Source organism: Hermetia illucens, chromosome 1 (genome assembly GCF_905115235.1).
Source record: "Hermetia illucens chromosome 1, iHerIll2.2.curated.20191125, whole genome shotgun sequence".
NCBI lineage: Eukaryota > Metazoa > Arthropoda > Insecta > Diptera > Stratiomyidae > Hermetia > Hermetia illucens.
The window spans coordinates 221199003-221226352 of NC_051849.1; the positions used below are offsets into that span (position 1 = coordinate 221199003).

General features: G+C 39.6%; 3 protein-coding genes across 31 annotated transcripts in view; all 3 read left to right on the forward strand.

The window, feature by feature from the left end:
- Nucleotides 1-4256, forward strand: part of LOC119657979 (CD109 antigen-like) — a 103819-nt gene extending 99563 nt beyond the window's left edge. For all 28 annotated transcript variants that reach the window (XM_038065366.1, XM_038065373.1, XM_038065320.1 and 25 more), the window contains 6 exons: nt 2128-2487; nt 2570-3106; nt 3186-3361; nt 3474-3597; nt 3663-3816; nt 3951-4256. In XM_038065366.1, coding sequence (XP_037921294.1) covers nt 2128-2487; nt 2570-3106; nt 3186-3361; nt 3474-3597; nt 3663-3816; nt 3951-4054 — 1455 coding nt within the window. In that variant the 3' untranslated portion in view covers nt 4055-4256. The remainder of the gene's footprint in view (nt 1-2127; nt 2488-2569; nt 3107-3185; nt 3362-3473; nt 3598-3662; nt 3817-3950) is intronic.
- A 3806-nt stretch (nt 4257-8062) lies between these two features.
- On the forward strand, nt 8063-16718 carry LOC119647227 (Bardet-Biedl syndrome 7 protein homolog). The gene is made up of 12 exons (XM_038048064.1): nt 8063-8251; nt 8337-8460; nt 8523-8637; nt 12666-12795; nt 12850-13051; nt 13113-13297; nt 13651-13965; nt 14080-14232; nt 14301-14503; nt 15847-16014; nt 16071-16180; nt 16232-16718. The coding sequence occupies exons 1-12, from the start codon at nt 8153-8155 to the stop codon at nt 16627-16629; spliced, it is 2202 nt and encodes a 733-aa protein (XP_037903992.1). The 5' UTR covers nt 8063-8152; the 3' UTR covers nt 16630-16718.
- Nucleotides 16719-19177: 2459 nt separating this feature from the next.
- On the forward strand, nt 19178-26910 carry LOC119646584 (tetratricopeptide repeat protein 19 homolog, mitochondrial). 2 transcript variants are annotated; one of them, XM_038047079.1, is made up of 5 exons: nt 19178-19245; nt 19304-19737; nt 26063-26226; nt 26295-26442; nt 26502-26910. In XM_038047079.1, the coding sequence occupies exons 2-5, from the start codon at nt 19498-19500 to the stop codon at nt 26748-26750; spliced, it is 801 nt and encodes a 266-aa protein (XP_037903007.1). In that variant the 5' UTR covers nt 19178-19245; nt 19304-19497; the 3' UTR covers nt 26751-26910. The 2 variants fall into 2 exon arrangements, with proteins under 2 accessions (XP_037903007.1, XP_037903006.1); XM_038047078.1 differs by having other exon boundaries at nt 19186-19737.
- The last annotated feature ends 440 nt before the right edge of the window (nt 26911-27350 follow it).

Sequence of the window (27350 nt, forward strand, 5' to 3'; positions counted from 1 at the left end):
TACTTGAGTTGCCTGGTTCGCTTTTTCAATCGACGGCTTCCCTACTCGTTCGTTCTGGGCCTTGCCGTACGCCAAAAGGATGCCTCTTATCATGGCCCTTATATTCTGGTGAATGTTCCTGCGCTCCTTTAGAAATTCACACAGCTCCATAATCTTTTTACCCAGGGCAGTGAAGGCAGCTCCAGACTGATCATTGGCTAAAACATCGCTCGGGTGATTCCCGCTGTCGACCGCGAACCACGGACAGTGAATATCACATGCATTGGATCCTCTGAAAGCCTTGGCCTAATTGTCGCCAATCCTCTCACTTATTTCTCGTAGTTCCTCTTCGGTAACAAGAGATATCGTACACTGATTGAATGAGACCATCATTTACCTCCCGTTCTTTTGGTGGTGAGAAGACAGATTTATTTCTTTAAATAGGCACAGGCAGATCACTTGTCGATAACTGTGCCTTCACAGACTTTCTATTACCGAAGCACGCCAGAAGTTTATATTTGTGTCCTTGCACCGCTGTTTGAAGCAACCGCGCAATTGTCTGCATAGTTCCTCTCACGAGTTGTTCTCGACTAATCGACCATTTCTATCGAAAGATCTGGCTGCTGTTTCCTTGACCATTGTAATTATGAAATGAATTCATCAAGAATGGATGAAAATCTCTAGGAGAGGGAGGTTGTGATTATCTCTCTAAATATTTAGCAGACATGGCTACAGTTGATATCAACGCAGTTCATTCATCATCTTTTTTTAAGAGATCAGTCTTTGCCATTTTCAATATTTTTTTTACAATTTATCATCGTCCCTTTAAACATTAATTCATGGTGTGTGTGTGTGTGTGTGTGTGTGTTTGTGTGTGTGTGGTGGGGGAGAAGCTACAGCATTCTGAGCACTCAGGCCGTGTTGGCCTATTGTACTCGCCACCCCAGTCTAACGGAATATTCCGGATTCGTTAACGTATCGCAGGATTTCCGTTAGCGGATATGATGCTATCCGTTGCAACTGGAGAACATCGGCACCAAAGATCTGATGTGTCCATAGGCGGAGCATTCACATAGGAAATGCTCCGTGGATTCCGCTTCCTCATTACAGGAGGGACACGTATCATCTTGAGTAATTCCTATTCTGAACATATGCCCAGCTAGTGAATTATGGCCTGTCAGAATGCCCACAATACACCTGCAAGTCCTCCTTTCGACAGGATAAACTTTGCGGTACGGATGTTCGGTTCTGGCAGGAAAAGTTTGGTGTGTCAAGCAGCATTTAAGCTCTGCCATCTGTCATTTTGGGAAGCTTGGTCTCAGTTTTTGAAAACAGACTAAGCCAATGCTACTGATACTCCAATTTCTGGTTCCGGTCCCGGCAGGGGAGATTGACCCCTCTACAATTTGCTCTATATTGTGTGAGTCGAAGACCGTCATTGTTCTTCGCTCTCAAAATAGAGATGATGCTCTACAGTTTCCTGATATGACTGAATTTCAGTCTATCTAGGAAAAAGTGGAGCAGCATATGGTGACTTACCCTGAGCACATTCAGACTCTTTTGGTCCAGTTCGAATATCAAGCTGAAACCCTCCACATTTGTAGATTTGATCTTCTTGGCATTCATGAACTTTACCCTCCAGTGTCCAAAGTCCATGCCCGGGTTCTGTTCACCCAGCATGCGGATGATGCCTGTGCCTTCCTTCGAGGGCCCGGTAACCAACATCCAACGTAGCTCAGTGTTCACAATAGTGAACTTGGGCCGACCACCGGAACTCAAAGCCGGGATTGCCTGCTAGAGCCAATTTAAGGCAGCCTCGTCAGTACACTCCAAATGGAGAAGCCTATCGCGAAAACCGTGATTGTTAAATCGTGGCTTCATTCCAGGCTCAAGCATTTTTTTCCACAGACATTCCCGGAGGATGGTAAATTGTCCCTCTGACATTTTGCCATCCTTGGACGAAACTCCCACGGCAGCAGTCAGAACAGAGGCTGCAACTTCCTTCCCGCCTTCGTGTCCGTATTCCTATGGAAGGGACCAGCTTCATTGAGATCTCCGAGGGGGCTCCACAACACCTTTTCTTAAAGCGGCCCTTAAACTCTGTAAAATATATTTTATACTCAAAAAATTTTGATATATTTCTCACAGAATATCGGAAAGCTCACACCCGAAATTGCCGACAAAGCAAGAAAATTCATGGAAATAGGTTATCAACGCGAACTGACCTATAAACACGATGACGGATCCTACAGTGCATTCGGCAAAAGCGACAAGAGTGGTAGCACTTGGCTAACAGCATATGTTGCCCGCTCATTCCGGCAAGCTGCAAACTATATTGCTATCGACGAAAACATTATCAAATCAGCATTGGAATTCTTAGCTAAACATCAAGCTGAAAACGGTAGCTTCCCAGAAGTGGGAAGGGTGATTGATCATGACCATGCTACGGAAAATGACAACGGAGTTGTACTAACCGCATTCACAGTTCTTGCTTTCTTGGAAAATGCTGTAAGAATACTTTAAAATAGTTTACTTTAACTTTAACTGCTCCGAATATTTTATTAAATCACCAAATGAATATTATTTTCAGAAAAAATATCCAGAATACAATTCAAATGTTGAGAAAGCTCTGAAATTCATTGACAAAAACACAGATGCATCCGGTGAAGTTTACGGTCTGGCAATTGCAGCGTATGCGATGAATGTTGCAAAGACTCCATCAAGTGAAGCCTTCATTGAAAAATTAGAAAAGCGGGCAACAACCGATGTTGGTCGTAAATGGTGGGCAAAACCAGAACCCCAAGAAGATAAAACAAAGACGAACTTCTGGTTTTGGAAACCACGAAGTGCCAATGTGGAAACTACTGCTTACGGGCTACTGACTTATTTGGAGAGCGGACGTGTGGCTGAGTCGCTACCGATTCTCAAATGGTTGATTGGACAGCGAAACAGTAACGGCGGATTTGAATCCACTCAGGATACCGTGGTTGGATTATCGGCATTGATTAAATTTGCTGAGAAGTTCTCTGCCAAAGATCCCGCCATGACTATAGAGTTCAATTACGATGGAGAGAAATCCACAGCAAATGTCGATAAGGATAATGCTATTGTATTACAATCATACGAGGTAATAACTTGTTAAATTATATTAATAATTTCAATTTCAAAAACCATTGGAGATACTTAGCAAATTCGTTCTTTTCTAGCTCCCACCCACAGTTCGCAAAGTAGACGTAAACGCTAAGGGCAATGGTATCGCGCTTGTTCAACTCTCTTGCAGATATAATGTTGACAACACCGATTCTTCTCCTGGATTCAAAGTCGAGCCTAGTGTTGATCCCGAATCTAATTCTGATTTCTTGAAGCTGAAGGTTTGCGCAAGGTAAAATCAAAATCTTTACTAAATATCCATATTCTGGATATACTAAAAATCAAAGGCGTACTTTAGCTTGAGTTAGTTGAAAAATCGTTCAATACGAAAAAAATACTTTCAGCTACTCTGCGCCGGACGGACAACCAAAGGAGTCTAATATGGCTGTGATGGAAGTTAATCTACCAAGCGGTTTCACTGTTGACCAAGACGGACTTGCAGACATTGAAGGAACAGAAAGCGTGAAGGTGATTATCAAATTGCTTTCGTGGTGCTCAATCCATATATTGTTAAACAATTCCTCTCCTTACAGAAAGTAGAAACAAAGAACGGTGAGACAGTTGCCGTCATCTATTTCGATAGTCTTACTAGCGAGAGCGTATGCCCGGTTGTGAAAGCATTTAAGACGCACAGAGTTGCTCAGCTCAAACCTGCTGCAGTTGTTGTTTATGACTACTATGATGACAGTAAGTACCCCCTGTCTTTATAATTAAATATCCAGTGTTCAATCATCAAGACAAAGAATTGGAATTGCTTGTTCCTTCCATCGACATTACGTTATTTACGAACCTAATTCAATATACATTTGTTCACTTCTTAGCACGTCGTGCACGAGAATTTTACAGCCCACCAGAATCGTCGCTTTGTGATATTTGCGAAGGTGAAGAATGCGGAACTGGGTGCCTTAAAAAGGAGAAAAACTAAGCAGAAGTCTACTTTAAGATAATAATGGATGGATATAGTTCTCTCAAAATTTATTTTAATATGAAATTTTCACAATATAGATACCTACACATAAATGATATTATTTTCGTCCATTTTATTTTTTATTGTCAATATCAACAAGGAAAACAGTGTTAAAAATAAGAAATTTGAAAATAAAAATAAATGAAAAATAATCTATAAATTGAATGTCGTTATTTTCTCTAGGCCAGTGAACGGTAGTTGTATCCTTATAATCCTTATAATGTTCCTAATCACTTGAAATGAAAAAGCTGATATGCTTTTAGAAACGATTTCAGTAATGTGGACCCGCGTCATAGTAGAACAGTTGTAAAGTGACGCGGTGTAAAATACATTTGTCTGGAACGAGTTTGTATTAAATGTTCCGTTAAAGAAAATTCCACGATTGATGGTTTATAAGTACGGCACGCAATTCACTTGGGGCCTTGAAGTGTGTAAGAGCACTTCATTCAAAGCCGTAACGATACATTATAGGATTACGGTGCCCTGTAGAAGGCAATGTGGTCAGTATTGAGCTCGCTCGTGATTATTATCCTGATATGATTCAGGTACTCATTCACAACTGAGTCGACGGGTATCCGTATCTGACATCCTGTCACGATAGATATAAATCCCACTGTCCCCAGTAAGATTTGAACTGCAATCTTCCACACGATAGTCTAGTGCTAAGCGAGTGAATGGCGAGCTACAATGCGCATAATGAAGTGTCACTTACCGTAAGACGGTGTCACGTATGAACATAAAGTGACAGTTAGTTAGAGCATTCAACAACACATCGCACACAGAGATGCAAGATGCCCTGAGCCGCAAGGGAGTGGGAAACACCCTGGTATTTTGGATGCGCAAATTGCTAGAAAGCAGGCAAATAGAAGTACCGACAGGTATAAATTCTATTGTCATGAGCACTACTCAAGGTTGTCCACAGGACGCTGCTTATGTAAAGTATGGTAGTGGACGAACTCCTGGACGTGCTAACAAATATTGGAATACAAGTCCAGGGTTACGCGGACGACATTGTTCTAATTTGTACGGGCAAATATGAAGATATCCTGTGATAGAATCCAAACTGGCCTAAGGGTTACTAGTGCCTGGTGCAGGAAGGTGGGACTGCGGATCAATCCAGCCAAAACCGCCATAGTACCATTCACTAGGAGATGTAAGCTTGATTGAAACGAGAAACAGAGGTCAAATATTCGGGAATTACGCTAAACCAAAAATTACTATGGAAGCCACATGTCCGAAACACTTGTCGGAAAGTGCAGGAAAAAAATGGGGTTGCAGCCCGAAGATACTACTTTGGATATTTACTGCAATAGTGTGGCCAATGGTAATCATTGGCGGTCATCTGTGCATAAAGAACCGAACTCAGCACACAAGCTCCAAAGACTGGCTTCCGTGTGTATCAGTGGGGCAATAAGCATATGCCCAACGGCATCCCTGGAGGTCCTTTTGGGATTAACCCCTCTCCATCTGCACATACAGATGCAGGCAAGGAGGGCAATATTCAGGATGGCGGGGAGTATCAGTGAGTTGGGGAGCTGCCTAAACCGAAGGAAGACTGATATTCTTTCTATGCGGTATCCCGAATTACTGATACCAAGGGATAACATGACAACCAGGTTTCACTTTGATAAGAAGTTTGAAACACGTTGGAGTAACAAGGCAAACTGGGAGAGCGTGGCTGCGACATACGACTTAAACCAGCAACTGATTACTTGGTTCACTGACGGATCCCTCACAGCAGAAGAGCGGGTGCCGGTGTTATTGGTCCAAGGAAAATGTACTTCGTGCCAATGAACAGGTACACTACCATATTTCAGGCGGAAATATACGCCATAGACAGATCCTCCTCTAATCTCCAAAGGAACTACAGGTGGCAGAACATTGCTTATTTCACCAATAGCCAAGCAGCGATCAAGGCACTTATGTCCAACCAAGTGAACTCTAAACTGGTATGGAAATACTTTGAGAGACTGAATACACTCGACTCGTCCAACAATGTCTGGATACTCTGGGTTCCAGGCCATGCTGGGTTGGAAAGCATCGAGACAGCGGACGAACTAACCAAGAAGGGAGCAGGGACGCCTTTACACGGGCCAGAACCCTTCTGTGGAATCGGAAACGGTTTCATGGCTATGACACTAAAAAATGAAGAGGAACGGTTGAGGGAACTATACTGGACGGACCTACCAGGGATGGAGCAGTCCAGGGTGCTTATTGGGGGATAGTGGGAATTCTCACTGGTCATTGTCGGCTAAATGGAGAGTTTTCTGTCGCCTTTTTGCTGTGAAAGTTAAAAATTCTTGTGAAATTTCTGAGAATACGGTTCGCCTCCACAACTTTATATGAAAAATGGCAGGGTCAACATTATTAATGATTATTATTCAAACAAATTTGTATGATGAACTTTAAACAGGAAGTAAAGATAAATTTGCACAAACGTTAATTCGTTATAAGATTCCAAAAATTGAAGCAAATTCAGAAATTCAACAAAAACACAGCCCAGCGTATCGTTCATTGCCACGGCTATTCGCATCCACGAAACATTCTGAATTGTTGGATTTTTGAAACCAAAGTGGAATTTTTTGTAGAGCACCTTTGACAAGTTCAATCAAAATGTTTCAATCCTGTTTGCCTTCATGCAATAAAAAATTCTATGCGTACAACCATGTACACATTACCCCCTTGTTGTGATTGGCTGTTCGCGATTACAACGATATTGTGAACCATGAATTTATGCCAAAAGAAACAAGGACCACTCTTTAGGAGTTATTTAACATTTGTGAAGCAATTGGTCAAAAACTCGTGGATTTTGCACAAGTTGTCGCACAATGCCATCATTATCTGCGAATTTTTCAACAAAGGCAACTATTGATTTCACCAAATTTGGTTCTCTGCGATTTCTTTTTAACCATCATCGTCATCAACGGCGCAACAACCGGTATCCGGTCTAGGTCTGCCTTAATAAGGAACTCCAAACATCCCAGTTTTGCACCGAGGTCCATCAATTCGATATCCCTAAAAGCTGTCTGGCGTCCTGACCTATGCCATCGCTCCATCTCAGGTAGAGTCTGCCTCGTCTTCTTTTTCTACTATAGATATTGTCCTTATAGACTTTCCGGGCCGAATCATCCTCATCTATACGGATTAGGTGACCCGCCTACCGCAACCTATTGAGCCGGATTTTATCCACAGGCTAGGAATCGTCCATCCTCATGTAGGGGGCAAAAAATTCTTCAGAAGATTCTTCTTCTTTTTAATAGATGGATCAAAAGGCCACTATAGAGAACGCATTTCAGCAGCAGAGAGGTAGATATGAAAATTTCCGATCTACATAATAAACATCGACTTTAAAAAATATTCCTCTATGGCTTAAGCGTGTTAGAGACAATGAAAAGAACAATATCGATTTTAATGGCTTACATTTTAAATTTTGTGAATAAATTCCAGGAAATTTTGGATTGAAGTAGGAGTTTAGAAGTTAATCAATCTTCATAGCTGCGATCAGGTTTAATTTGACCCCGGTATTTCGGGGACCAACTGTCCCCTTCCTCAATGTTTTATCTTCTGAATGCTTAGCGGAAGATAAAACACTGAGAAGGGGACAGTTGGTTCCCGAAATACTGTATTTACTGTACTAGCCTTATTGGTCTGGAAATCATGTCCAAATCAATCTTTTACTTTAAACTTTGGCTAACTAACCACTTCCTAATTCAAACCATGACCATAGAGCCTTCAAATGATAATACTAACATAGCTTTTACTATTTTGACGAAAACGGTTTACCAAATGGTAGACGATTAAGAGAGAAAGATAGAGTCCTATTTTCACAATCGATAACATGTTTAACTCTTAACTACAATGTAGTAAAATCCAACGGAAAAGATTGGAGAACGCAACAAGTTCAAAGAAAATCGATAAACCACTAGCCTCGAAATATTTCTAAATTGGTTGCTAAGGAGACATTATCCTTCAAACAGACCAGCATGTAACGTTGTCCTTCATAATCTACTTATTGAACCATCTCCTCAAAAGCGGAAAAAAGAAATATCTAAGAAAATGGAGTTAGAATTAACAAGAATTGATTATGGCACTGTTGGAACTACTTCACGAAATTGTTTGAAGCTCCTACCAAACGCCTACAAAAAACAACAAAAGGTTTGTAGCGTCGACAAGAAAGACATCGAAATCGACTCCAGAATGTTAATTGTAATAACAAAGAGATTGTCTACTTTCATTCAAGGTTGTGATTGCTGATGTGGATGGGAATGTACAACTGTTTACCATTAAAAAAACTGAAGCCCAAATAATATTTCAAGTATATGCCGGTAAAAAGGTATCATCCATTCAATTGGGTGGCGCTGTGGGTGAGAATGAACTTTGTTCTATTTTTTTTTCAAGTTATTTTTTAATCCTGAAAAATATTTAGGATCGAATTTTGATAAGATTTTCGTTGCAACTGAAAATATTGTGAAGGGTTATACGAAGAAAGGAAAGATGTTTCTCTCATTTGACACCAATCTTACGGAGGCTATAAAATGCATGTGAGTGTGATAAATAGAGTTAAATGCTTTATGGAGTTCGACGAAATACCTCATTAGATCTAATGCACGACTTTTAAAAGTGTTACAGTCTTTTTTCTTATAGTGGGAGTTTACCAAGAACATATTAATTAGTAAAATGGACCAAGTCAATAAATCCTTTTTACAGACTTCGTCTCTAACTTAGACTGTCTCGAAACAATGTCTGTCTATCATCTTATCATTTTCATTTTAGCCAATGGCATGTCGAATTATAGAGGTGTTTAGCTTAATACAAGTGCCCGTGAGCTAAAGTAGAGACTTGTGAAAGCATGGGGAAACAATTCTCTCACCACGATGAAATGAATACAGTCGATTTGTGACTTGAAGTGAATGCAAGAAAACTAGAACACAGGACACAGGAGATTCAACCCCCAGTACATACTTATAAATTTTATGGAGACGGAAAAGTCTTGCATTGTTTTGACCGCGCCGGGAGTTCCGTGAGGAAAATACCGCGCGTATGGGCTGCTGTTAGTGCCGTGTATATGATGCAGTGGATTGGTGTGCGCCCACGTGGTTGCGAGCACATGATTGATTGCGAGTTAATGCGAGCACGTGGAAATATCCGTCATAACAATAGATATTGCACAGCTATTTAGGCAATTAAACGCAAAACTTCATTAAAGACTCATTTCGGAATAATGGAACTACTAAGCGAATTATGCTTCGAAATTCCTCTATGGGAAGCTTGGTGAAAGTAAACACGGTCAACATTCTCGGCAATTTGCTCTGCTAAGAAGTGAGGAGGAAATAAGTCGGTGCATTCAAGATTTATCTCTCGGATGCATCCGTTTCCTGCCCGGATAAGATGAAGGACCACTTACCACTTACCTACCCCGTCCCTATTCGCAAGATGCACAATGAAATTCCGTGCCCCTTTACCGCTAAAGTTGCTCCTCCTCTATATAGTCTTCTTGAGTGAATGCTTCACCACAACCGTAAAAAATCGTTAGAGAGAAGGAAGTTCTCTGTCAGTGTTAGAATTGTTAACTTTCTCATATTAGTAATCAATGGAAAAAAATCTCGCTTTCCTTGCATGCCACCTATTTCTATGTTTCGTGTGCATCATTACTCTTAGTTCACCATCCAGCAATCTTACAATCTCACTTTCTTTCAGACTTTGTTCTTGATTCACCTCATGCTACCTTTCATCTTCCTTCAAAGCAAAACAAGCTGATGAAGTGTCCCAAGAATATTTGTTTTAGCCAATGAATAATTTTTTCTTTATCATTTTATTTATTGAGATTTTGGTATGCTCCAATTCGATTATGATTATGGTGCTCTTCAAGTGATATGTAACTCTTCAGTAACGGAGCAAGCACAGAACAATTCATGATGAAAGGATTCTGGATTCCAGGTTCCTGGGGTACAAGATGCTGAGGCCAATACTTGTTGGCTAAATAGGTCCAGAAAAGGAGTACGAAAACGCCAATTTGAAGTCTGCTTTATAACCTAACAACCTTAGTTAGGAAATACATTGCTACAGCTGGCTGGTACTTGAATTCAGCCTAAACGCTTCACTGGGAATATCAATCCATATCCTGATTCTCATTCCATTTTCCAAACGTGTTTCCACGTTCCTTTTAATTTATCCAATGTATACTTTTCTGCGCTTTGCGCACCGATTGGATCCTTGGTGATCTTAGAAGGGCTTTGTGCTGGTTTTTCCTGCTGCTGAAGACGACGTCCAAATAGTGTTTCACCAGTTTTGGTTTCAAGGAAAAATAAACTTCGTTAATTTCAAAGCTATTCTCTGTCTGGGCTATTGATCCGAATTCCGCTTGAGGAGCGCTTGTCGTTGGACGTGCTCTCTATTGATTGCTAATCGAGCTGCTGATGGTCTGCGACTTAAGCTGTTTGGTGTCCTTCGGTTTCCTATAGGTCTAACTTCTTTTGCTTCCTCCTCAAAGGAGGAGGCCCTCAGGTCAAAGATCGACCGCAGGTTTAGTTAATACTCTGCTTCTTTCTTTTCGCCGCTGATAAAACAACGATTTGGGTTATTCAAGAACAAGGATGCTTCCTGAAGAACTTCCCGTATTCGATAAATAGATTAAGCATTCCAAGATAAGAAAGAGTAGTCCATTTTCCCCTGACAAAATCGTTGCTGTTTAATCCGTCCAATCAGGGGCTACCTCCTGTAATCCGAGGAACGTTATCAGGGCCTCTCTCAACCTTCTTCCAAGAAGACAGGTCTGAATAGTTCGGTTCGGTTCTAAACGTGAATGCAAACTATGCTGGTAGGATATATTAAAGAAAAAACTAAAATTTTTTTTTGTTAGCATTTCACTCCTACCTGCTTTGGCGAACTTCAGTTCATCAGGAGGAATAAGATCAAAATTATGAATTTTGCTAGCATCCCTGTAGCTATATAAACAGTGGCCTTTGTTACCACCTCCACAAACATTCCTCCCTTGAAAAGTTTTGCAGGTTAAACGGGAACTCCAATTTACATTTTGTCGCACCCTTTCTAGCACCTCAATCCACTTGTAATTTAAGGATGATTATGAGGAAAGTGTCCACTTCATCGGTCACGAAACGTTCTCATAAGTTAGATCAATGTTTGAACAAAAACTTTTCCTAAAACGTTCGGGCTATCTTCTACATTTTAAATGCAAAAGGGGAGTGTAAATTTTTTCACGAAATATAGTCATGTGGAGTATTAAATGAAAGGTCTCGTTTAGTACTTTCCGAAGCCGTTAGTTTTGAAATTTGTTAGAAAGGTGAGGAGTGCGGGGGTTCGAAAGTGATCATTCCTCTCCCGGACCCATTCTCGGAATCTACCCAAACAAAAAATCTGAAAAAATAAGAAGCTGCCCCTATATAGTACCTAGACCCCGAAATACCCTGCATGCCTATATTTTTTAGTAATTGACTGCAAAACCCCCCTTAAGTTCATTCTAGAGTCACAAAATCAACGTAGACTATAACATGTAGCATGATCCTACCAAGTGTCGTGAAAATCGTACTATTATAATACTAACAAAATCATAATAGGTCACAGTTGTCGTTTCTGCACAAATTCAGGGCTTTGAATGTCAGCATCATGCATCATTCTCACATAATACATGCATAATTTACGTGGTAGGTGGGACAAATGTCCACTCAAATGTTTTTATAAAAGAAATACAAAAAAAACCTTTCACACCTAAAGCGTCCAGCTTTCGGGTCCCGATTTGTTTTATCTCAAAGTTCAACTTATGCCTTCAGCCTTTCATATCGATCATTGATATAAGTTGACCAAATCGTCCGCATCAACTCGCTTAATACTTTTCGGCTTGCCTGGTCTTTTAGAATTTCTTTTCAATCATTTTGTAACCGTAAGACTACTCAAAATAGACACGTCCATCTAGTGCAAAGTTGTTAAATCCATAATTTGATCATAACAACAACATCATTTGAATGGTGAAGCGATCCGTCCCGTCGCCCTCTATGGTTTTGAGTGTTGGCCAACCATAAAAGGCAATGAACGGCATCTTACAGTAATCGAGACGAAGATATTGCGTTGGACTAGTGGCGTGACACGTTTTGATCACATCCGAAATGAAGATATCCACGATCGTTATGGGGTTGCACCGATCGTGGAAAAATTGCGAGAGAGGCTTCTTCGATGGTATGGTCACGCAATTCATGCTAACAAGAATTCACTTGCCAAGAACATCGAAGTCGATGGTAAACGACCAAAAGGCAGGCCGAGACAACGGTGGCTTGATACGTTGGATGGGGATTTCAAAGCCTCGAGATTGCATCCAGATCAGACATTTGATATAGCCAAATGGCGAAACCGATCACAACGAGCCGACCCCGCTTGTGAACTGTACAGAAGCTGAAGAAAAAAAAGAAGATTTTAATGGTGAAGCGAATATGCACAGAACGAGTTCTATGGCTGACCTTACGGCATTTGCTTCTCTGCTCCTATGCCTTTTTGTATATTCTTAGTTAAACTTAAGTAGGATTTCCGTGGCACTTTCCTCTAATAACATAACTTTCAGGTTTGTTCTTGGAGCTGATTTGATCGTCTGCGGAAACCACGTTTACAATCACTACAGAGACTGTAAGGATGTCGGAACTTATCTCTGCGGCGATACCATAGTCGACGCTGTCGCTCTATCCCCAAATAATGTAATGCCTCCTTAAAAAGTTTGAAATCAGAATAATATCAAACAGTTTTTTTAGACTAACCGGATCATCACCATACTTGCTTGTTCCGGGCGTGTGCTCCGCGTTTTAGAACATTGCCGAGTTCGGCAAACTATAGAATTGGAAAGCGTGCCCACAGCCCTTCATGTAAGGAAAAACATCCTCGGAGATAAGATTATGTGCGGTTTTGCGGATGGGAAAATTATAGCGTATAACTTTGCGGGATTCATCGGTGATGGTATAGTCTACCAAAGTTAATAAGAAAAGAATTGCTTTCACATAGTCACTTCCCACTTCAGTCAAAGATTCTGTGGTCATTACGTCTGAATATGGGACTAGTGCAATAACATGTATCGACACCTACGATTTGACTGGAGAAGGCAATGAAAATTTATTGATTGGAAGACGGGATGGCAGTGTTCAGGTTTTCTCTCTACCTGCCGAGGACGAAGTTGACTTGGAACCTAGAGAAATATATAGAGAGGTAATTAATCCTCAGATGCCTGGGTGGGGCCAATCAGCCCCCAAACGTGCGGAATTATTCGATTTCACGATTTTAAGTTTTAGCTCCACTTTTCTACTTTATTTAAAAAAAAAAACTAATTTCATACAGCCATCATCATTTCATATTTTTTCCTGAAAACTGGAAAAAAAGAATCAAATGGTCGAAAATGTTTTTATCTGAGTTTCCAAGGGTGAAATAAATATTGACTAGTTATCCATGTACCGACGGTATATAAGTTTCTGGAAAAAAGTTGGTCCTTTCCAACACCAAACTGTTTTAAATATTGTTCAATGACAAGTTGAACCCATATCTCTAACCTTTGATGTTTCCAGTCTTTTACTGAAAGTATCTCTGCAATACAAGGAGGATGTGTCTATTCTAACGGAGCCACTGAGATAGTGATTGCAACTTACGCAGGCAGTGTATTTGGATTAACAACACAGATCGTCAGCGTGAACTTGAGCGATAGAGAACTTTTCAAAGAACTACTAGTGAAGAACGCAAGTAAGAAACAACCAGACGTTGATAACCAAGTTGAAGGTACTTCAATAAATTTGGTAAAACCACGCGAAAGGTATACTCTTACGACGCAAATAATTTCAACGTCAACCAACACTATGTCAGCAGTACTGGATGTAAACGATTCTGCAAGTATCTGATTTGCGATTCAAAGTTTTATTTCATATTAATTTTACTAATTTATTGAACAAGTCTAACATGCACTTTACTATCCTAATTGATACATTTAAACCACCACATAGGTCTTATTAGATGCTCAAAAGGCCACTTATAGTCTAACAATAGAGATGCCAGTACCAATCTTAGAAATCCTGTACCAAAGCGAGATCAACATTCAATTTCTGGATTTAGAGAACGATAATGCTGAACTTACAGAGAACCAGGTTGACTCAACGGTGAGTATAAACTGTGATCCACTCTCGCGCCTTTTTTGAAGTAACCTTACCCTCATTGATAATTTTAGACCGGCTACCAACTTTCCATCAGAGCAAAACTAAAGGACGATACGAACCAAATAACTGTGCATTTTCAAACGGCAGAGGGCCAATATGGCAATTTAGAGGCTTATATTATGCCTAACGTCGAGCCAAACTGTGTAGAGCTGAAGACTTATCTGATACGGCCTTTATCACTGCATATGAGGACTCATTCATTTGATGCATCCAGGCACGTGTACTATTATAGATTGTTCAATAAGTTTTGCGGTTCGATGAGAGAGGGCGTTGCTACTAGCCCATTTTTTTATGTTGGTACAGTCTTCATATGAACGTATGTGAAGTTTCATTTCAATCTGTCAATTCATGCTTTGTTACAAGCCATTTAGTATTGACGCGTCACAGTATTTTTTACCATGGAAAAAATCAAGTATCTTTCAGTGATTGAATTTTTATTTTTGGAAGGAAATTTATGAACAAATGTTGAAAGTGTATAAGGACCCTTGGGCTTCTATTAGTATAAGATAGTTAGTATAAAGATGGTTGCTGAATTTAGACTTGGTCGTACAAGCCTTGAAGACGATCCACGTCAAGCACGTCTAAAAACAGCAACAACACCAGAAATCGTAGAAAAAAATGCAGGATATCATATTGGAAAATCATCGAGTGACTGAAAGAAATTTAGTAGAAGCCCTAGGCATCTCATTGGGCAGTGCAAGCAATATTTTGACTGAAGTATTGGGTTTTAGAAAACTGTGTGCACAATGGGTGCCCCATTCGCTAACAATGGAACAAAAACACATTCGAATGCGACGTTCTCAGCAACAATTAGAGCGTTTTCGAAGGGGTCAAGTGGATTTTGTGGGTCGATTCATCCCTATGGATGAGACTTCGGTCTATCATTATGATCCCAAATCAAAACAAGAAGCGAAGAGTGGAGTAAACCTGGTTCTTAGGCTACGGAACGAGTTTGTGTCCAAAAATCGGCCTAGAAGGTGCTGGCATCAGTTTTTTGGGATGCGAAAAGAATTTTGTCTGTGAATTACCTGCAAACTGGTAAAACAACAAATTCTGAATATTAATGTGATCTTCTAGACCAACTGGAGGAAAAAATTAGTAAAAAAAGACAAAGTTTGCAGAAGAAAAAGATTCTTTTTTATCAGGACAATGCACCGTGTCACAAGAACATTTTGACAATTGCTAAAATCCATGAAATCAAGTTTGAATTGTTAAAACATCCACCGTATTCCCCCCTAGCGACTCGCATCTATTTCCAGTCCTAAAAAATTCATGCGTGGAAAGCGTTTTTCATCAAATGATGAGGTTATAACAGCTGTGAAAGCATATTTTTCAGCTCTTCCAGATTCTCACTTCAGGGATGGAATTCATAAATTGGAATCTCGTTGGAACAGGTGCATTGATGCTCACGGCGACTACACTGAACAATAAAGTGAATTTCAAACCATAAAATTGGGCTTTTCTTATCGAACCGCAAAACTTATTGAACAACCTGGTATATGAATATTCACCCAATCCATAATATTCAAAACATTTCCCATTTATCCAAAATTTCAGACCCTTTAATGAACTTTCTCTGAAGGGACCATTTTCATGGGCTGAAGTGCATAATTGGATGGAACAGATGCTCCCAGAAGTTCCCGAGCGCCTTTCAGGAGGAGCTGACTCCATGGAGTTATATTATAAGAACGTTTTAATTGGAACCATTTTGGAGTGCAAATATGGGTGACTAGATTCAGTTTACATTTGAAATTTAATTAATGATAATTTGCTAATTTTAGAAAGGGCTGGGCCAGCTTTCGAAGTGACAATTTGTCTACAATATCTATTCTCAAGGATTTCTTGACAAAGGAAGCAACAAAGAAACGAATAAAGCTGGAAATCACTTCGAGTAAGGCACATAGCGTAGAGATTTGATACTCAAAGTAAAAATTATCTTTAGATATTTCAGAAGCATCTATAAATCATGTTCTCAGACTAATTGAGCCTGCAATCCAGAAACACATCAAAGTCAAAGAGGAACATAAATTTCTGCTTGCTTTACTAGAGGTGGATATACGAAGTGAGGATGATTGGAATTGTCTTTTACCGAAATACCAGTCAATTTTGGAACGTCGAAGTGAAATTGAAAATGATTTTATCAAAACACCGGGAATTTTGCAACGTTATTTTGGTGTAATCACTGATTTTTATATTGATCGTTTCAAGTTTAAGGGAATGTTTGTCAAGGACAAAATCCCGGAATTAATGAAATTGTTAGAGGACTATAAAAGGATGGAACCGATTATTGAATTTTTCCAATCCTACACGGCAGATGAAGTTAATTCTACGACAGTTTAAAATGGATGGCAGCCGTGGGAATTGTTTGTAAATGTGGCATGTTGTTCGCTATTTATTGAATAAAATAATTCGATTTATTAGAATAGTAAGAAGATGTATGTATGTTACAACAAGGCAATTAACAACCGTGGAACGGGTTAGAAAAGGATAAATTCTCTGCTTCCAATCAAATCTCAATGAGGAATACGTTGAATGAAAAAAAAAACAGTTCCATCCTCACAGCTTGCCATAAACTTTGATCAGTTGTGAGAGGTGAAGAGATGGATGGCTTCAATTTGAATGAATCTAAGGGTTAGATGGGGAAAGCGCAGGAACTTGCAGTCTTGCAGATTACTCACACAGGAAACTATTACCACACCTGGCAGTTAAGTAGAAAATGCATTACCAAAACTGAGAAGTAGAAAGTCATCTCACATGATGACTGGGTCAGGTTCTCGTAATGAACAGCACAGCCTCGAAATCGTTAATGCTGGGGTGCGTCAAAATGACGAGGAGCGTGGTTCCGACTGTTGCAGCTGTTTCGCCACAATCTGTGGTGATCACTTCAGCAGATTCGCGTAGGAAGCGCGAAAGTGAACCTCTTTATCATCCGCTCCAACTACGAAATAACAACGGCGGCAGCAGGTGCAATATCTTACCGCCCCTTGTTGTACCAAAGATTCGTCGCGCGTTTCCCAAAAAAACGCGCACATGACTGTGCAGCGGGTTGCAAACCAGTACCATTTTATTACCCGCAACGACATAACCCCAGACATCATCAAGGAGCGTGTTCGATTGGAGGTCATCGCGGCAGCTAGTGACAAAGAATCTTTGGGGGTAGAGACGGCGGTATCGAAGCACTCTTCTTCCATTTCCATCAGAGAAAATTCATCTGGAATGTCGGTGCGTCTTACTACGATAGATCATAGCTAGATTGAAACCAATCAGTACTGGCAATGTCAGCAGATGAGTGAAAAACAAAGTGCGGAGGGTTTAGCGGAACTATCCCCAGTGAGGCACTTGTAGTTGGAATTCTGGACACACTAAAGCAGAAATCGAGACAGACTTCTACGAAAACCTAGGGATTCTGCAAGGAACCCATGATTAAAAGGACTACTATGTCTAAATACTGAATGCATCGCCCAAATTCTGCAGTGTAGCGGAACCTTCCTCGTGACGTCCAATGCAGAAGCGTGGTTAACATTACGACACAACATTACCTACCGTCAAATCGACCTGCTACGCGCTTATTTTTACAGCAAGGAGCAGGCGAACAGATGACTGTGTGCTGGGAAGCTCTTTGTTGATATGAAAGGATTTATGTGTGTCATTCAGTATGGCGTGGTCGTCACCCGAGCGGGTGAAAAAAGACCACAATATTGTAACAATAACTCTGCGTAAATATAATAGGTCCAGATAGCTCAGTGGTTAGAGGACTGGGCTGTCGTACGGATGATCGCGATTCAAATTTCACTAATGGCAGTGGAATTTGTATCGTGACTTGATGGCGGATACTAGTCGACTCAGCTGTGAATGAGTACCTGAGTCAAATCAGGGTAATAATCACGAACGAGCACAAAGCTAACCACATTGCCTCCAACAGGGTACTATAATCCTGTAGTGTAACATTACGATCTTCAATGTACTGCTCTCTTATTATAAATATAATAAAGTATTAAAATTTAAATTCTTAACATGATTGGTCGCTGTAAGCTGTGATTGGGAACGTGTTGGTTTTAATGAAGTCAGGTATTGCAAATATTGCAAAAGTGGATGACTGTGTCGGCACTCCAGACGATGCTAAACTCCGTCGTTCAATAGCACGAAATCAATACAGAGCATATACGGCAGAACACCCAAGTAAGGATCGTGCTTTGTTCGCTGTAAGATCTAGTTTTATATGGACGAAATAATGATCTGTTTATTGATATTTTATCCTCATTCTTAGTTGTAAGTGTTAACTCCCACAAAATTGGTGCATTTATTTTGACTATTCATCGAGTATGTAAATACTAAGAATGTGGTTCATTTAGGGTTCATGTTTTTTGTTCTCAGCTAAGTGCTTTGCTCTCAACGAACAAGCATAATTTGCCCGAAATTTTGAAGCCCTAATAGTTTTCCACTATACATGGTTCAATTTCTTTCAAAACAATGATTGACTCCGTCTTACTTACTCTATTTGAAGTGAGGTTCCCTCGAAAATACATATTATTAAAAACATCTATTTCATATCATCATCATCATCATCAACGGCGCAACAACCGGTGTAGGCCTGCCTTAATAAAGAACTCCAGACGTCCCGGTTTTGCGCCGAGGTCCACCAATTCGATATCCCTAAAAGCTCTCTGGCGTCCTGACCTACGCCATCGCTCCATCTTAGGCAGGGTCTACATCATCTTCTTTTTCTACCATAGATATTGCCCTTATAGATTTTCCGGGCTGGATCATCCTATTTCATATCCGTCCATATTATTTCGAGCTTTCTTTTGCTTCCCCACATCCGGTGAGTAGTCAGCTGTTCAACGGGTCGCAAGTACTACACCCGCGTCTGGTACGTTCTAATGTCACACACTTAACCGTCAGTATCAGCTGTGAAGGCTTTCGAGTCAAACGATTTATATAATATAATCTCTGCAAGTTTGTGATTTTCATAGAAAAATGAATTTAAGAAAATTGTCATCACTATTCCGTCTAGTCACAGCAACTGCTCGCACAAATCATCTGAAAAATCGGATAGAACCTGTTGCTCTCTTCCGCCAAAGTAGAAATAGACGATGGAGAACTAGTCACATCACAAACGTTGGAGGTTGTATTTTACTATCGTCCGGATTCCTGTCATTATTTAAGCGTGACAGTGACGATGAGAACTCCCCCGAACAAAAACTTATCATGACAATAAAACGGTCAATTCTATGCATACAAAAGGAGGAATATGATAAAGCGGAACAAATGCTTCACCTTGCTCTTCGAATGGCCCAAGATCTTCAGAGCAAAGATGGTATCACTTATGTTTACGACTTAATGGCAAACTTGGCGTTAGAGCGTGAGCAATTCAAAAAGGCTGAAAAGTTGTTTGTTGATGTTATGAAGCGCTTATTTGCAGACGGATTTAAAGAAGACGATATCAAGGTATTTCAAGATTTTAAGATACATGAATACTAAGGTTTTAAGGATATCGAATTGGTGGACTTCGGCGCAAAACCGGGATGTCTGGAGTTCCTTATTAACACAGACCAATGTTGCGCCGTTGGTGATAATGATGAATACGAAAGGAGCGGCACCATGGTGTAGTTCGTTGATGAAACTAGAATTATAAGAAAGTTGGCTGTTAAGCATAAACCAAAACCATCACCTGGGGTAGCTAAAGATACCTATAGGCACTGCAGATTCTCTGCGGAGAGTGAAGGAACCTTCATAGACGCAAAGTAGGTTTATGCACCTTTCTGTTATAGGCTTAGTTGAAATACTATAGTTAGTAGGCACATTATAACCAGTAAAAAAGGCAAAATGGTTTTTAAGGTTTTGTGTAAACACAAAAACTTATTAAAATCGGTTTACTGTCTGTCTGTCTGTCTGTCCGTCACACGCAGTTTTCTCAGAGACGGTTATAGCGATTGACACCAAATTTGGTAGAAAGGTGGGAACTGTGAACGCTCACGCATATAGTGAGTTACATCCTTTTATGACGAATTTAAGAGGGGGGGGGGGGGTCCCCATATTTGCAAAAGGGGGTGTACATTTTTTTTTCATCAAATATAGTCATGTGGGGTATAAAACTAAAGGTCTCGGTTAGTACTTTCGGAAGCCGATCTTAGTTTTGACTTTCGTTGAAAAGGTGGTGAGTGCGGGTTTGAAAGTGGGCATTTTTTAACAAACGCATTCTCAGGAACTACCAAACCGAAAAATCTGAAAAAAATCAGGGGTTTGCCACTATATAGTGCCTAGGCTCCGAAATACCCTCCATACCAATACCTGTTCAAATAAAGTTATAATAGTATATTACTATAATTTTTAGTAATTGACAGGAAAACCCCCCTTAAGTTCATCCTAGAATCAAAAAAAATTTGCAGCAATGTAGGCTACAGTATAGACCATGATCCTGCCAAATTTGGATCGCGCTATTACTAACAAAGTTATACTAGGTCAAAGCTGTCGCTCCTCTGCAAATTCAAGACTATGAATGTCAATATCATTTAAAAATGGCTATTTTCACATAATATATGCATATTTTACGTGCTACATGCTAATGGGACAAATGCATACTCAAATCTCTTTAGAAAAAAAATACACAAAACCTTTCATACCTGAAGCGTCTAGCTTCCGGTGTCCCGACTTGTTCTAGGATGGGAGGGAATAATGATCTAAAGGATAGGAAAGATTTATGAATCACAGGAAATATTTAGAAGTAGAATATCTTACACAACGTCTATAGCTAATACACAAAGCCTACTGAAGAGCCCACTGGGAATGGACGAAATACGTATATAGGCGATCCCAATAGGTTTTCCACACCCCAACTTAGGAGTGAAGTCTTCAGAGGTTCTCAAGCATCTCCCCTGTTCCCAATGATGCACTGACCGACATTCATCAAATACACTTCCTCCAAAAATGATGGTATTAGGATAAAGAGTATAGAGTAGTTCAAGGGCGGGACATATGAATTATGTCACAAGCCAGTAGTCGTATGCTAGATTAAATTTAGGTGAACTAATAGAATGCAAGTTGTAAGCGAGAAGAAACTGAAAAGAGTTAGGTATGTCTGTAATAGTCTGTCTGCAAAAGGCCTTGAGGGAAAAGGAATATTTAAAGGGACATCCACAGACCACAAACGACTCACAGAATACACATCCCAAGACATAAAGGAATGTCTGCAAGTTGCATAGTTATGCTGGTTTGCAACCTGGAGTGTTGACCTGTGGTGAGCTGAACCACACTCAATGGCAGCTTGAAGTTCCCCCATGACTGTCTCACTGAGAGATCGGTATTTGTCATCCAGCCAAGGGGTTGCCTTGTAGGTATTTCCTAGCTGATCCGACGAATACAAGGATGCCCACTTGGAGCGACCAGCCCCTCACTGACTTTAAAGTATAAAGCACATCAGGGAAAGTCTCGCTCAATCAGGAGCATTCTCATTTCATTTTTTCATACTACTCTTCTTCTCACCTTAGTTTCTGATCTGATAGATCGGTATTTGTCATCCAGCCAAAGGGTTGCCTTGTAGGTATTTCCTAGCTGATCCGACGAATACAAGGATGCCCACTTGGAGCGACCAGCCCCTCACTGACTTTGAAGTACAAAGTACATCAGGGAAAGTCTCACTCCATCAGAAGCATGCTCATTTCACACTCTCACGCTACTCCTTATCTTCTTTCTTACTTCTGTTCGATATTGAATTAAGAGGTCGGAGGACATCGAGCTGTCTTTAGTGAAATGTAGCTGCACCTCCATATTGGACTCTCATACTATATCCAAATGAGAGGGGTAGCTGCTCCCATACGAGTAGTCTCAGCCACCTACGGTGCAATTATGCTGAACAATATGAATATCTGGTAGTAATATGGAAAACCAGATATGCATTCACAGCTAACATGAAAGAATAGATCCCAGTTCACTTTAATATTAAAGACTGCTACACCAGCCTTATGGCAGATATTGATAGCAACAAATTATAGAATGAGCTTGTAGCCAGAACACAGCAGAAAAGTGCTTGCTGACGACGAGGCCCCGTTACCGCAAAGGATCAGGAACCATGTAAGAGAGTAACAGCTGTTAGAGTTCGTGGATAACTCTGAACAAGAAACTATATGAAAATGGTCAGAGGTTTATAGTCCGCGGGTCAAGCCAGCTTGCAATGTAGAATGCAAGTTGTCGCCCATCCAAGCCTAAAGTTTATCTGTGCACTTGTACGGGGCACCAAGGAGAAATCCACGCTCTATGCTGGAAGATATCAAAGGAGCGCATTAAGATTATATGACTGCATTCGAACGCAAGTGGAACCCAAAAACTTAGTTCACCTATCATTGGCAAGTTTACTAATCTACATATTTTCAAAAGAGTAAATTTGCCTGCTGTCTACGTAAATCAAAACTTTACATAAATGGCTAAACAACTGGTTTCAAGAAAAGTTTGTTTCGTAGGCACGCCGCTCCTTGAAACAAAAAACCTTTCTCTAAAGGCACTACTTCTATTAGATATTGGACCATCACATAGTTCAGATTAAGTTTTGGCATCGTAAAATAGGTTATTTGCGGTTCTCTTCCTACGTGCGATTGCACAGTTCTTCGCTAGTCATTTTTTCCGCAATACGTTAGGCTTCCGGTTTTTAAAAACGCTCTACCGGGAGGTTGCTATGCAACTTGTAACCATATCCTCGTACCTTACCGAACCGAACCTGAATCATATCGAAAAGAATGAATTACACACTTCATTGTTCTCTATTGCATTTGGGCAAAAACTTGATAATCCTTCGCACTTTTTGAATTGAAATTGGAATGATTTTCACGGAAACCAAATTGGTAAGTTTGTATAGGATTTCGATTTATTATACAATGATTTGTTTAGGCCTCTTCAGCAGTAACCTTTTAAGCAACTTGGCGATACTTGAATGTAATGATGTTGGCCGATACAATTTGATTTTACATAGCTTTTTTTCTGAATTAGGAACCATTTTACATCGGAGATTTTCCGTTGTCGAGGAACGAATCGCAGTCTGAACACAGTATTGAATTGTGGCCACTTGCGTAGGCCCATTTTTGGGAATTCCTCAATATACTTCCGGTAATGATACCGTAGTCAGAAGCAGCTTTCTTTTAATTTCTAACCTCTTCCATACTAGCCTATGTCTTTTCCTGCTACCAGATTTGTAACATACCTACTGAATGACTCTTTCTCATGTTTACCAAAAGGGGTTATATCTATTTAGAATTTTTTTTGCTTGACTTTAAAATACGCTAAACATCCCTAGATTCACAGGAGCCTAGAAGTATTTTTAAAATTAGTTTCTCTGAAGTAGCTCCTAAGAACAAATACCTCATTTAAGCCACAAAACACTCCCTTTTCAATATGGCGAAGAGTTTGCTCGCAACATTACAACACTCAGGAAAGAACTATAACAGCAAAATGTGGTTGTGGAAGGGCAATTGTATGATGCTAGGATAACAGAGTGAAATTAAAAAAAAAATGTATGAACTATATTGTTATGATTTCGAAAAGTTATAGCGTTTTTAAACTTCAAACGCATTTTTCTCGAGACCACGTTTTCAAAATTGGCGAGCAGGAGAACTCGAAGAGTTTTCATCCGATCGACGTGAAAATTTAATTATGGCTTGTTCATTTGATAATCTAGTGAAGTACATACGATTTTAGCAATTGGGGAAGAGAATTTTTTGAATATTTTTTAAATCAATTTTTTTTTTCGGAAAAGCCAATTTTTTTTCTAAATCCCGCCATTTTGCGAAAACAGATTTTAAAATTGTAGTCGTGCGTACTACACTTATGTAGTTCATGAATAAAATGTTGGTATGGTGCTAGATGATGATCCACGGGAGTTCGTCTACTGCTCATTGCGGACGACTTTCAAAACACCTTGTTTTGTTTGTACAGTCCTACAGCCGCCATTTTGTAAAAAATTTTCAATAATAATTTTTTTCCCTACACCCAAAAAGTTGCTTAATTCATTGGTGTATTACTTGCGAACTAAATTCAAACATGTGCTCACAGAAAAATCTTGAAAAAAAAAACTTTGTTTGGGGCTCCAAGTCGGATCGGAAAATGTGTCAAAAAGATGACTTTTTGAAATAATAAACACTTGTTAATTTATTTTTCTTGCACATACGATATTTCAGGAACCACTTGTTCCCTTCATGAGGCACTTATGTAATCATGCAGTGAGTAGAAAGTTACCAGACATTAGAAGGAAGATAAAATTGGGAACGACAAAGTACAGGTTATAAGATTTTAACAAAAATTTGAAGATCTCGTCAATATACTGTCCGCCCCAATCCAATGAAAAACAATAAGATTTCACCGGACTCTGAGCTTCTTAGAAGCTGTATCAATTTCGGAAGTAAGCTTAATGGAACGAAAAATGGATTCTGGGATCGCAGGCCAAAATGTTCCAAAGGGAGAAAATTATTTAAAGCGGGACGAGCACAAAAATGCAATTTCCACTCCATTGGTAAACCAACTGATGTGAAAAAATACATGATGTCATTATTATAAAGAAAATCCAAAACCAGTTTCCTCTTATTTTACTAAAATTTATTTACTAATTAACAAATATGCATATTTCGGCGACTACTTGTCGTTTTGTTCAGTGATTAGGTCCAAACCTGCCAAATAATAAACAATTTTTAGTAAAGTAAAAGGAAACTAGTCCTAGATTTTCTTTATATCAACACAATTTTACTCAAACGCTCTAAACGGAAGTTTTATTAATAATGATGTCATTCATTTCTACACATCTTATCTGCCTATAAAAAACACTCTATTCTTAAAAGAGAGGCAGAGGGATTTGCTATCGTGACTGGATGTCGACTCAGCTGTGAATGAGTACCTGAGTCAAATCAGGGCCGAACGCAATGCTGACCACATTGCCTCCTATAGGGTCCTGCAATCCTGTAGTGTACCGTTATGGCCTTGAATGAAGTGCTCTAACACACTTCAAGGCCCTGATCCAATTGGATTCTTGCGCCAATGATTATAATTATTCTTAAAATAGAGACTTCTTCAAACACAATCTCTTCCTTCTGATCAACATCTCCAGTTCCATACTGACTGCTACTCGCTACATTCATAATTTTGAGTACCAGTTTTTTTAGCGCCTTGATCGATCTGCAGACTACGGACTCTAATCTCAGCAGCATTGAATATAACACAATCTGCGCAAGTCTGACGTAAATTAGGTCAAACGTGTTCTAATTTTTTGGAGCACTAGATTGAACGCTTGGTGATTCCGTTGAAAATGTCTGACGAAAACGCATAATCGAGGAAGAAGAATATTGTGAATGTGGCTAATTAAAAACCTTGCCAAACTCAGTATTTTTTGTTGGAATATCGAAATACTTTTCGGAGCGTTTTCCGGTCGCTTAATTTTGAACCATCCTTGTAGAGGCTGGTCGATAGGGACCTGATTTAATTCTCTTTTTAGATATGGCTTCCGCTTCAAAACGGGGTTTGATTTAATTTCAATATCGTTGAGAGGATAGATTGATTGTCAACCTAGAGAGATCTCCCTACCCAGATTTCAAGCGAATTTATTTTTCACTTGGTGATGATGCTTTTAGTTCGACAGAATTGTTATACTCATCAACGATTTCCTTTGTTCCTTTCTATAATCTTGTTGATACTCCCTTTTATAGTAAATGTCTACTTTACCACTTTTTAGTCAGTTTGTATTGTACCTATGCTCTTACCTATCAATTATATTCCGGAAATCCATTCCTTTCCCTGACAGGTTCTACACATAAGCTCTAAAGTAGCCCACATCGCCCAACTCGAGGGGCAAATCGACAAGGCACTTCAGGGGTTCAACTGGACTCTGTTAAAACTCGAAGAGAAGCTGAAACAGCTGCCTACTGATGAAGAAATACGAGAACTTTGGGGGCTTACCAAAAACTGGTAAAACTCAAATCAATCTCCGCAGCCAACAGATCTCATCCTTCTCTTTGTTTTTCATTTTCATATAGGTACGGCCAAACATTGATGGAGAATCAAAACTATCTTGAAGCAAAAAAACATCTATTAGAAGCGTTTGCTGTCTTCACTGAGATACATGGAAAATTCAATTCTGAAGCTCTCACCATGTTAAATAATTTAAGTGTCGCATGTACATATGTGAGTGCATTTTAATCATGGGTCATTGTAAATTTTAAGTAAGTTTTCTATCATTATAGCTTGACGACATAACAGAAGCACGAAAATTTCTCGACGAAGCCCTGGAGATTGCCAAAGAACTACCGGATGCCGCTGAAACCGGAATGTTGAAAGCGAATCTCGGTTTACTGTATCTGAAACAAGGTTTATTGCAACAAGCAAAAGATGCATGCACGTTTGCATGGCGATTTGGCAAAAAGATGAATCATAAAGACATCGTCGACCAGGCCGATAATTGTTTAAAACTAATTAATGAATTTAATAAGTAGAAAATTTTTTTAATGGTGCTGATTTGTTATTGTTTACTTTTTTGTACAAAGCTTTTTACAATTTATAACTACTTAAAAACGATGTAAATTATTAGTGATAAAGTTATGGTTGCTCGAAGTGCAATATGTAAAATGAAAATAAATGTTCTTGTTGTCGAGATAAACGCATTATCCCTGCACCATTACAATATTTGCGCTCCATAGGTCGCGTCGTATTGACGGGTTCGTTAAGAATAACGGCGGACCAGCACATCTTAACAGGAAACTGAAGCCAAGAAATTACGGAAACTTGCTACTTTTGAATATTAGGCCTACAAATAAGTTCTGTCGGTTTTCACAATAGATGGCGTAGCTTGTTTTTTATTCAATTGATCCACATTTCCAAACATTAATCGGAAAGCTACTGTCAATAGGCACAAACGTCAGTTTAAATTATTTAATTGAAGTGTAAACAACAATACTTTTTTCATCAACGAAAATGGCCAATTTTGTACCAAATAATGTGTTTTTGCGGGGAGTTCTACTTCATTATTTCAATATGAAGAAAAAAGCAACCGAAAGTCATCGCATTTTGGTGGAAGTTTATGGTGAACATGCTCT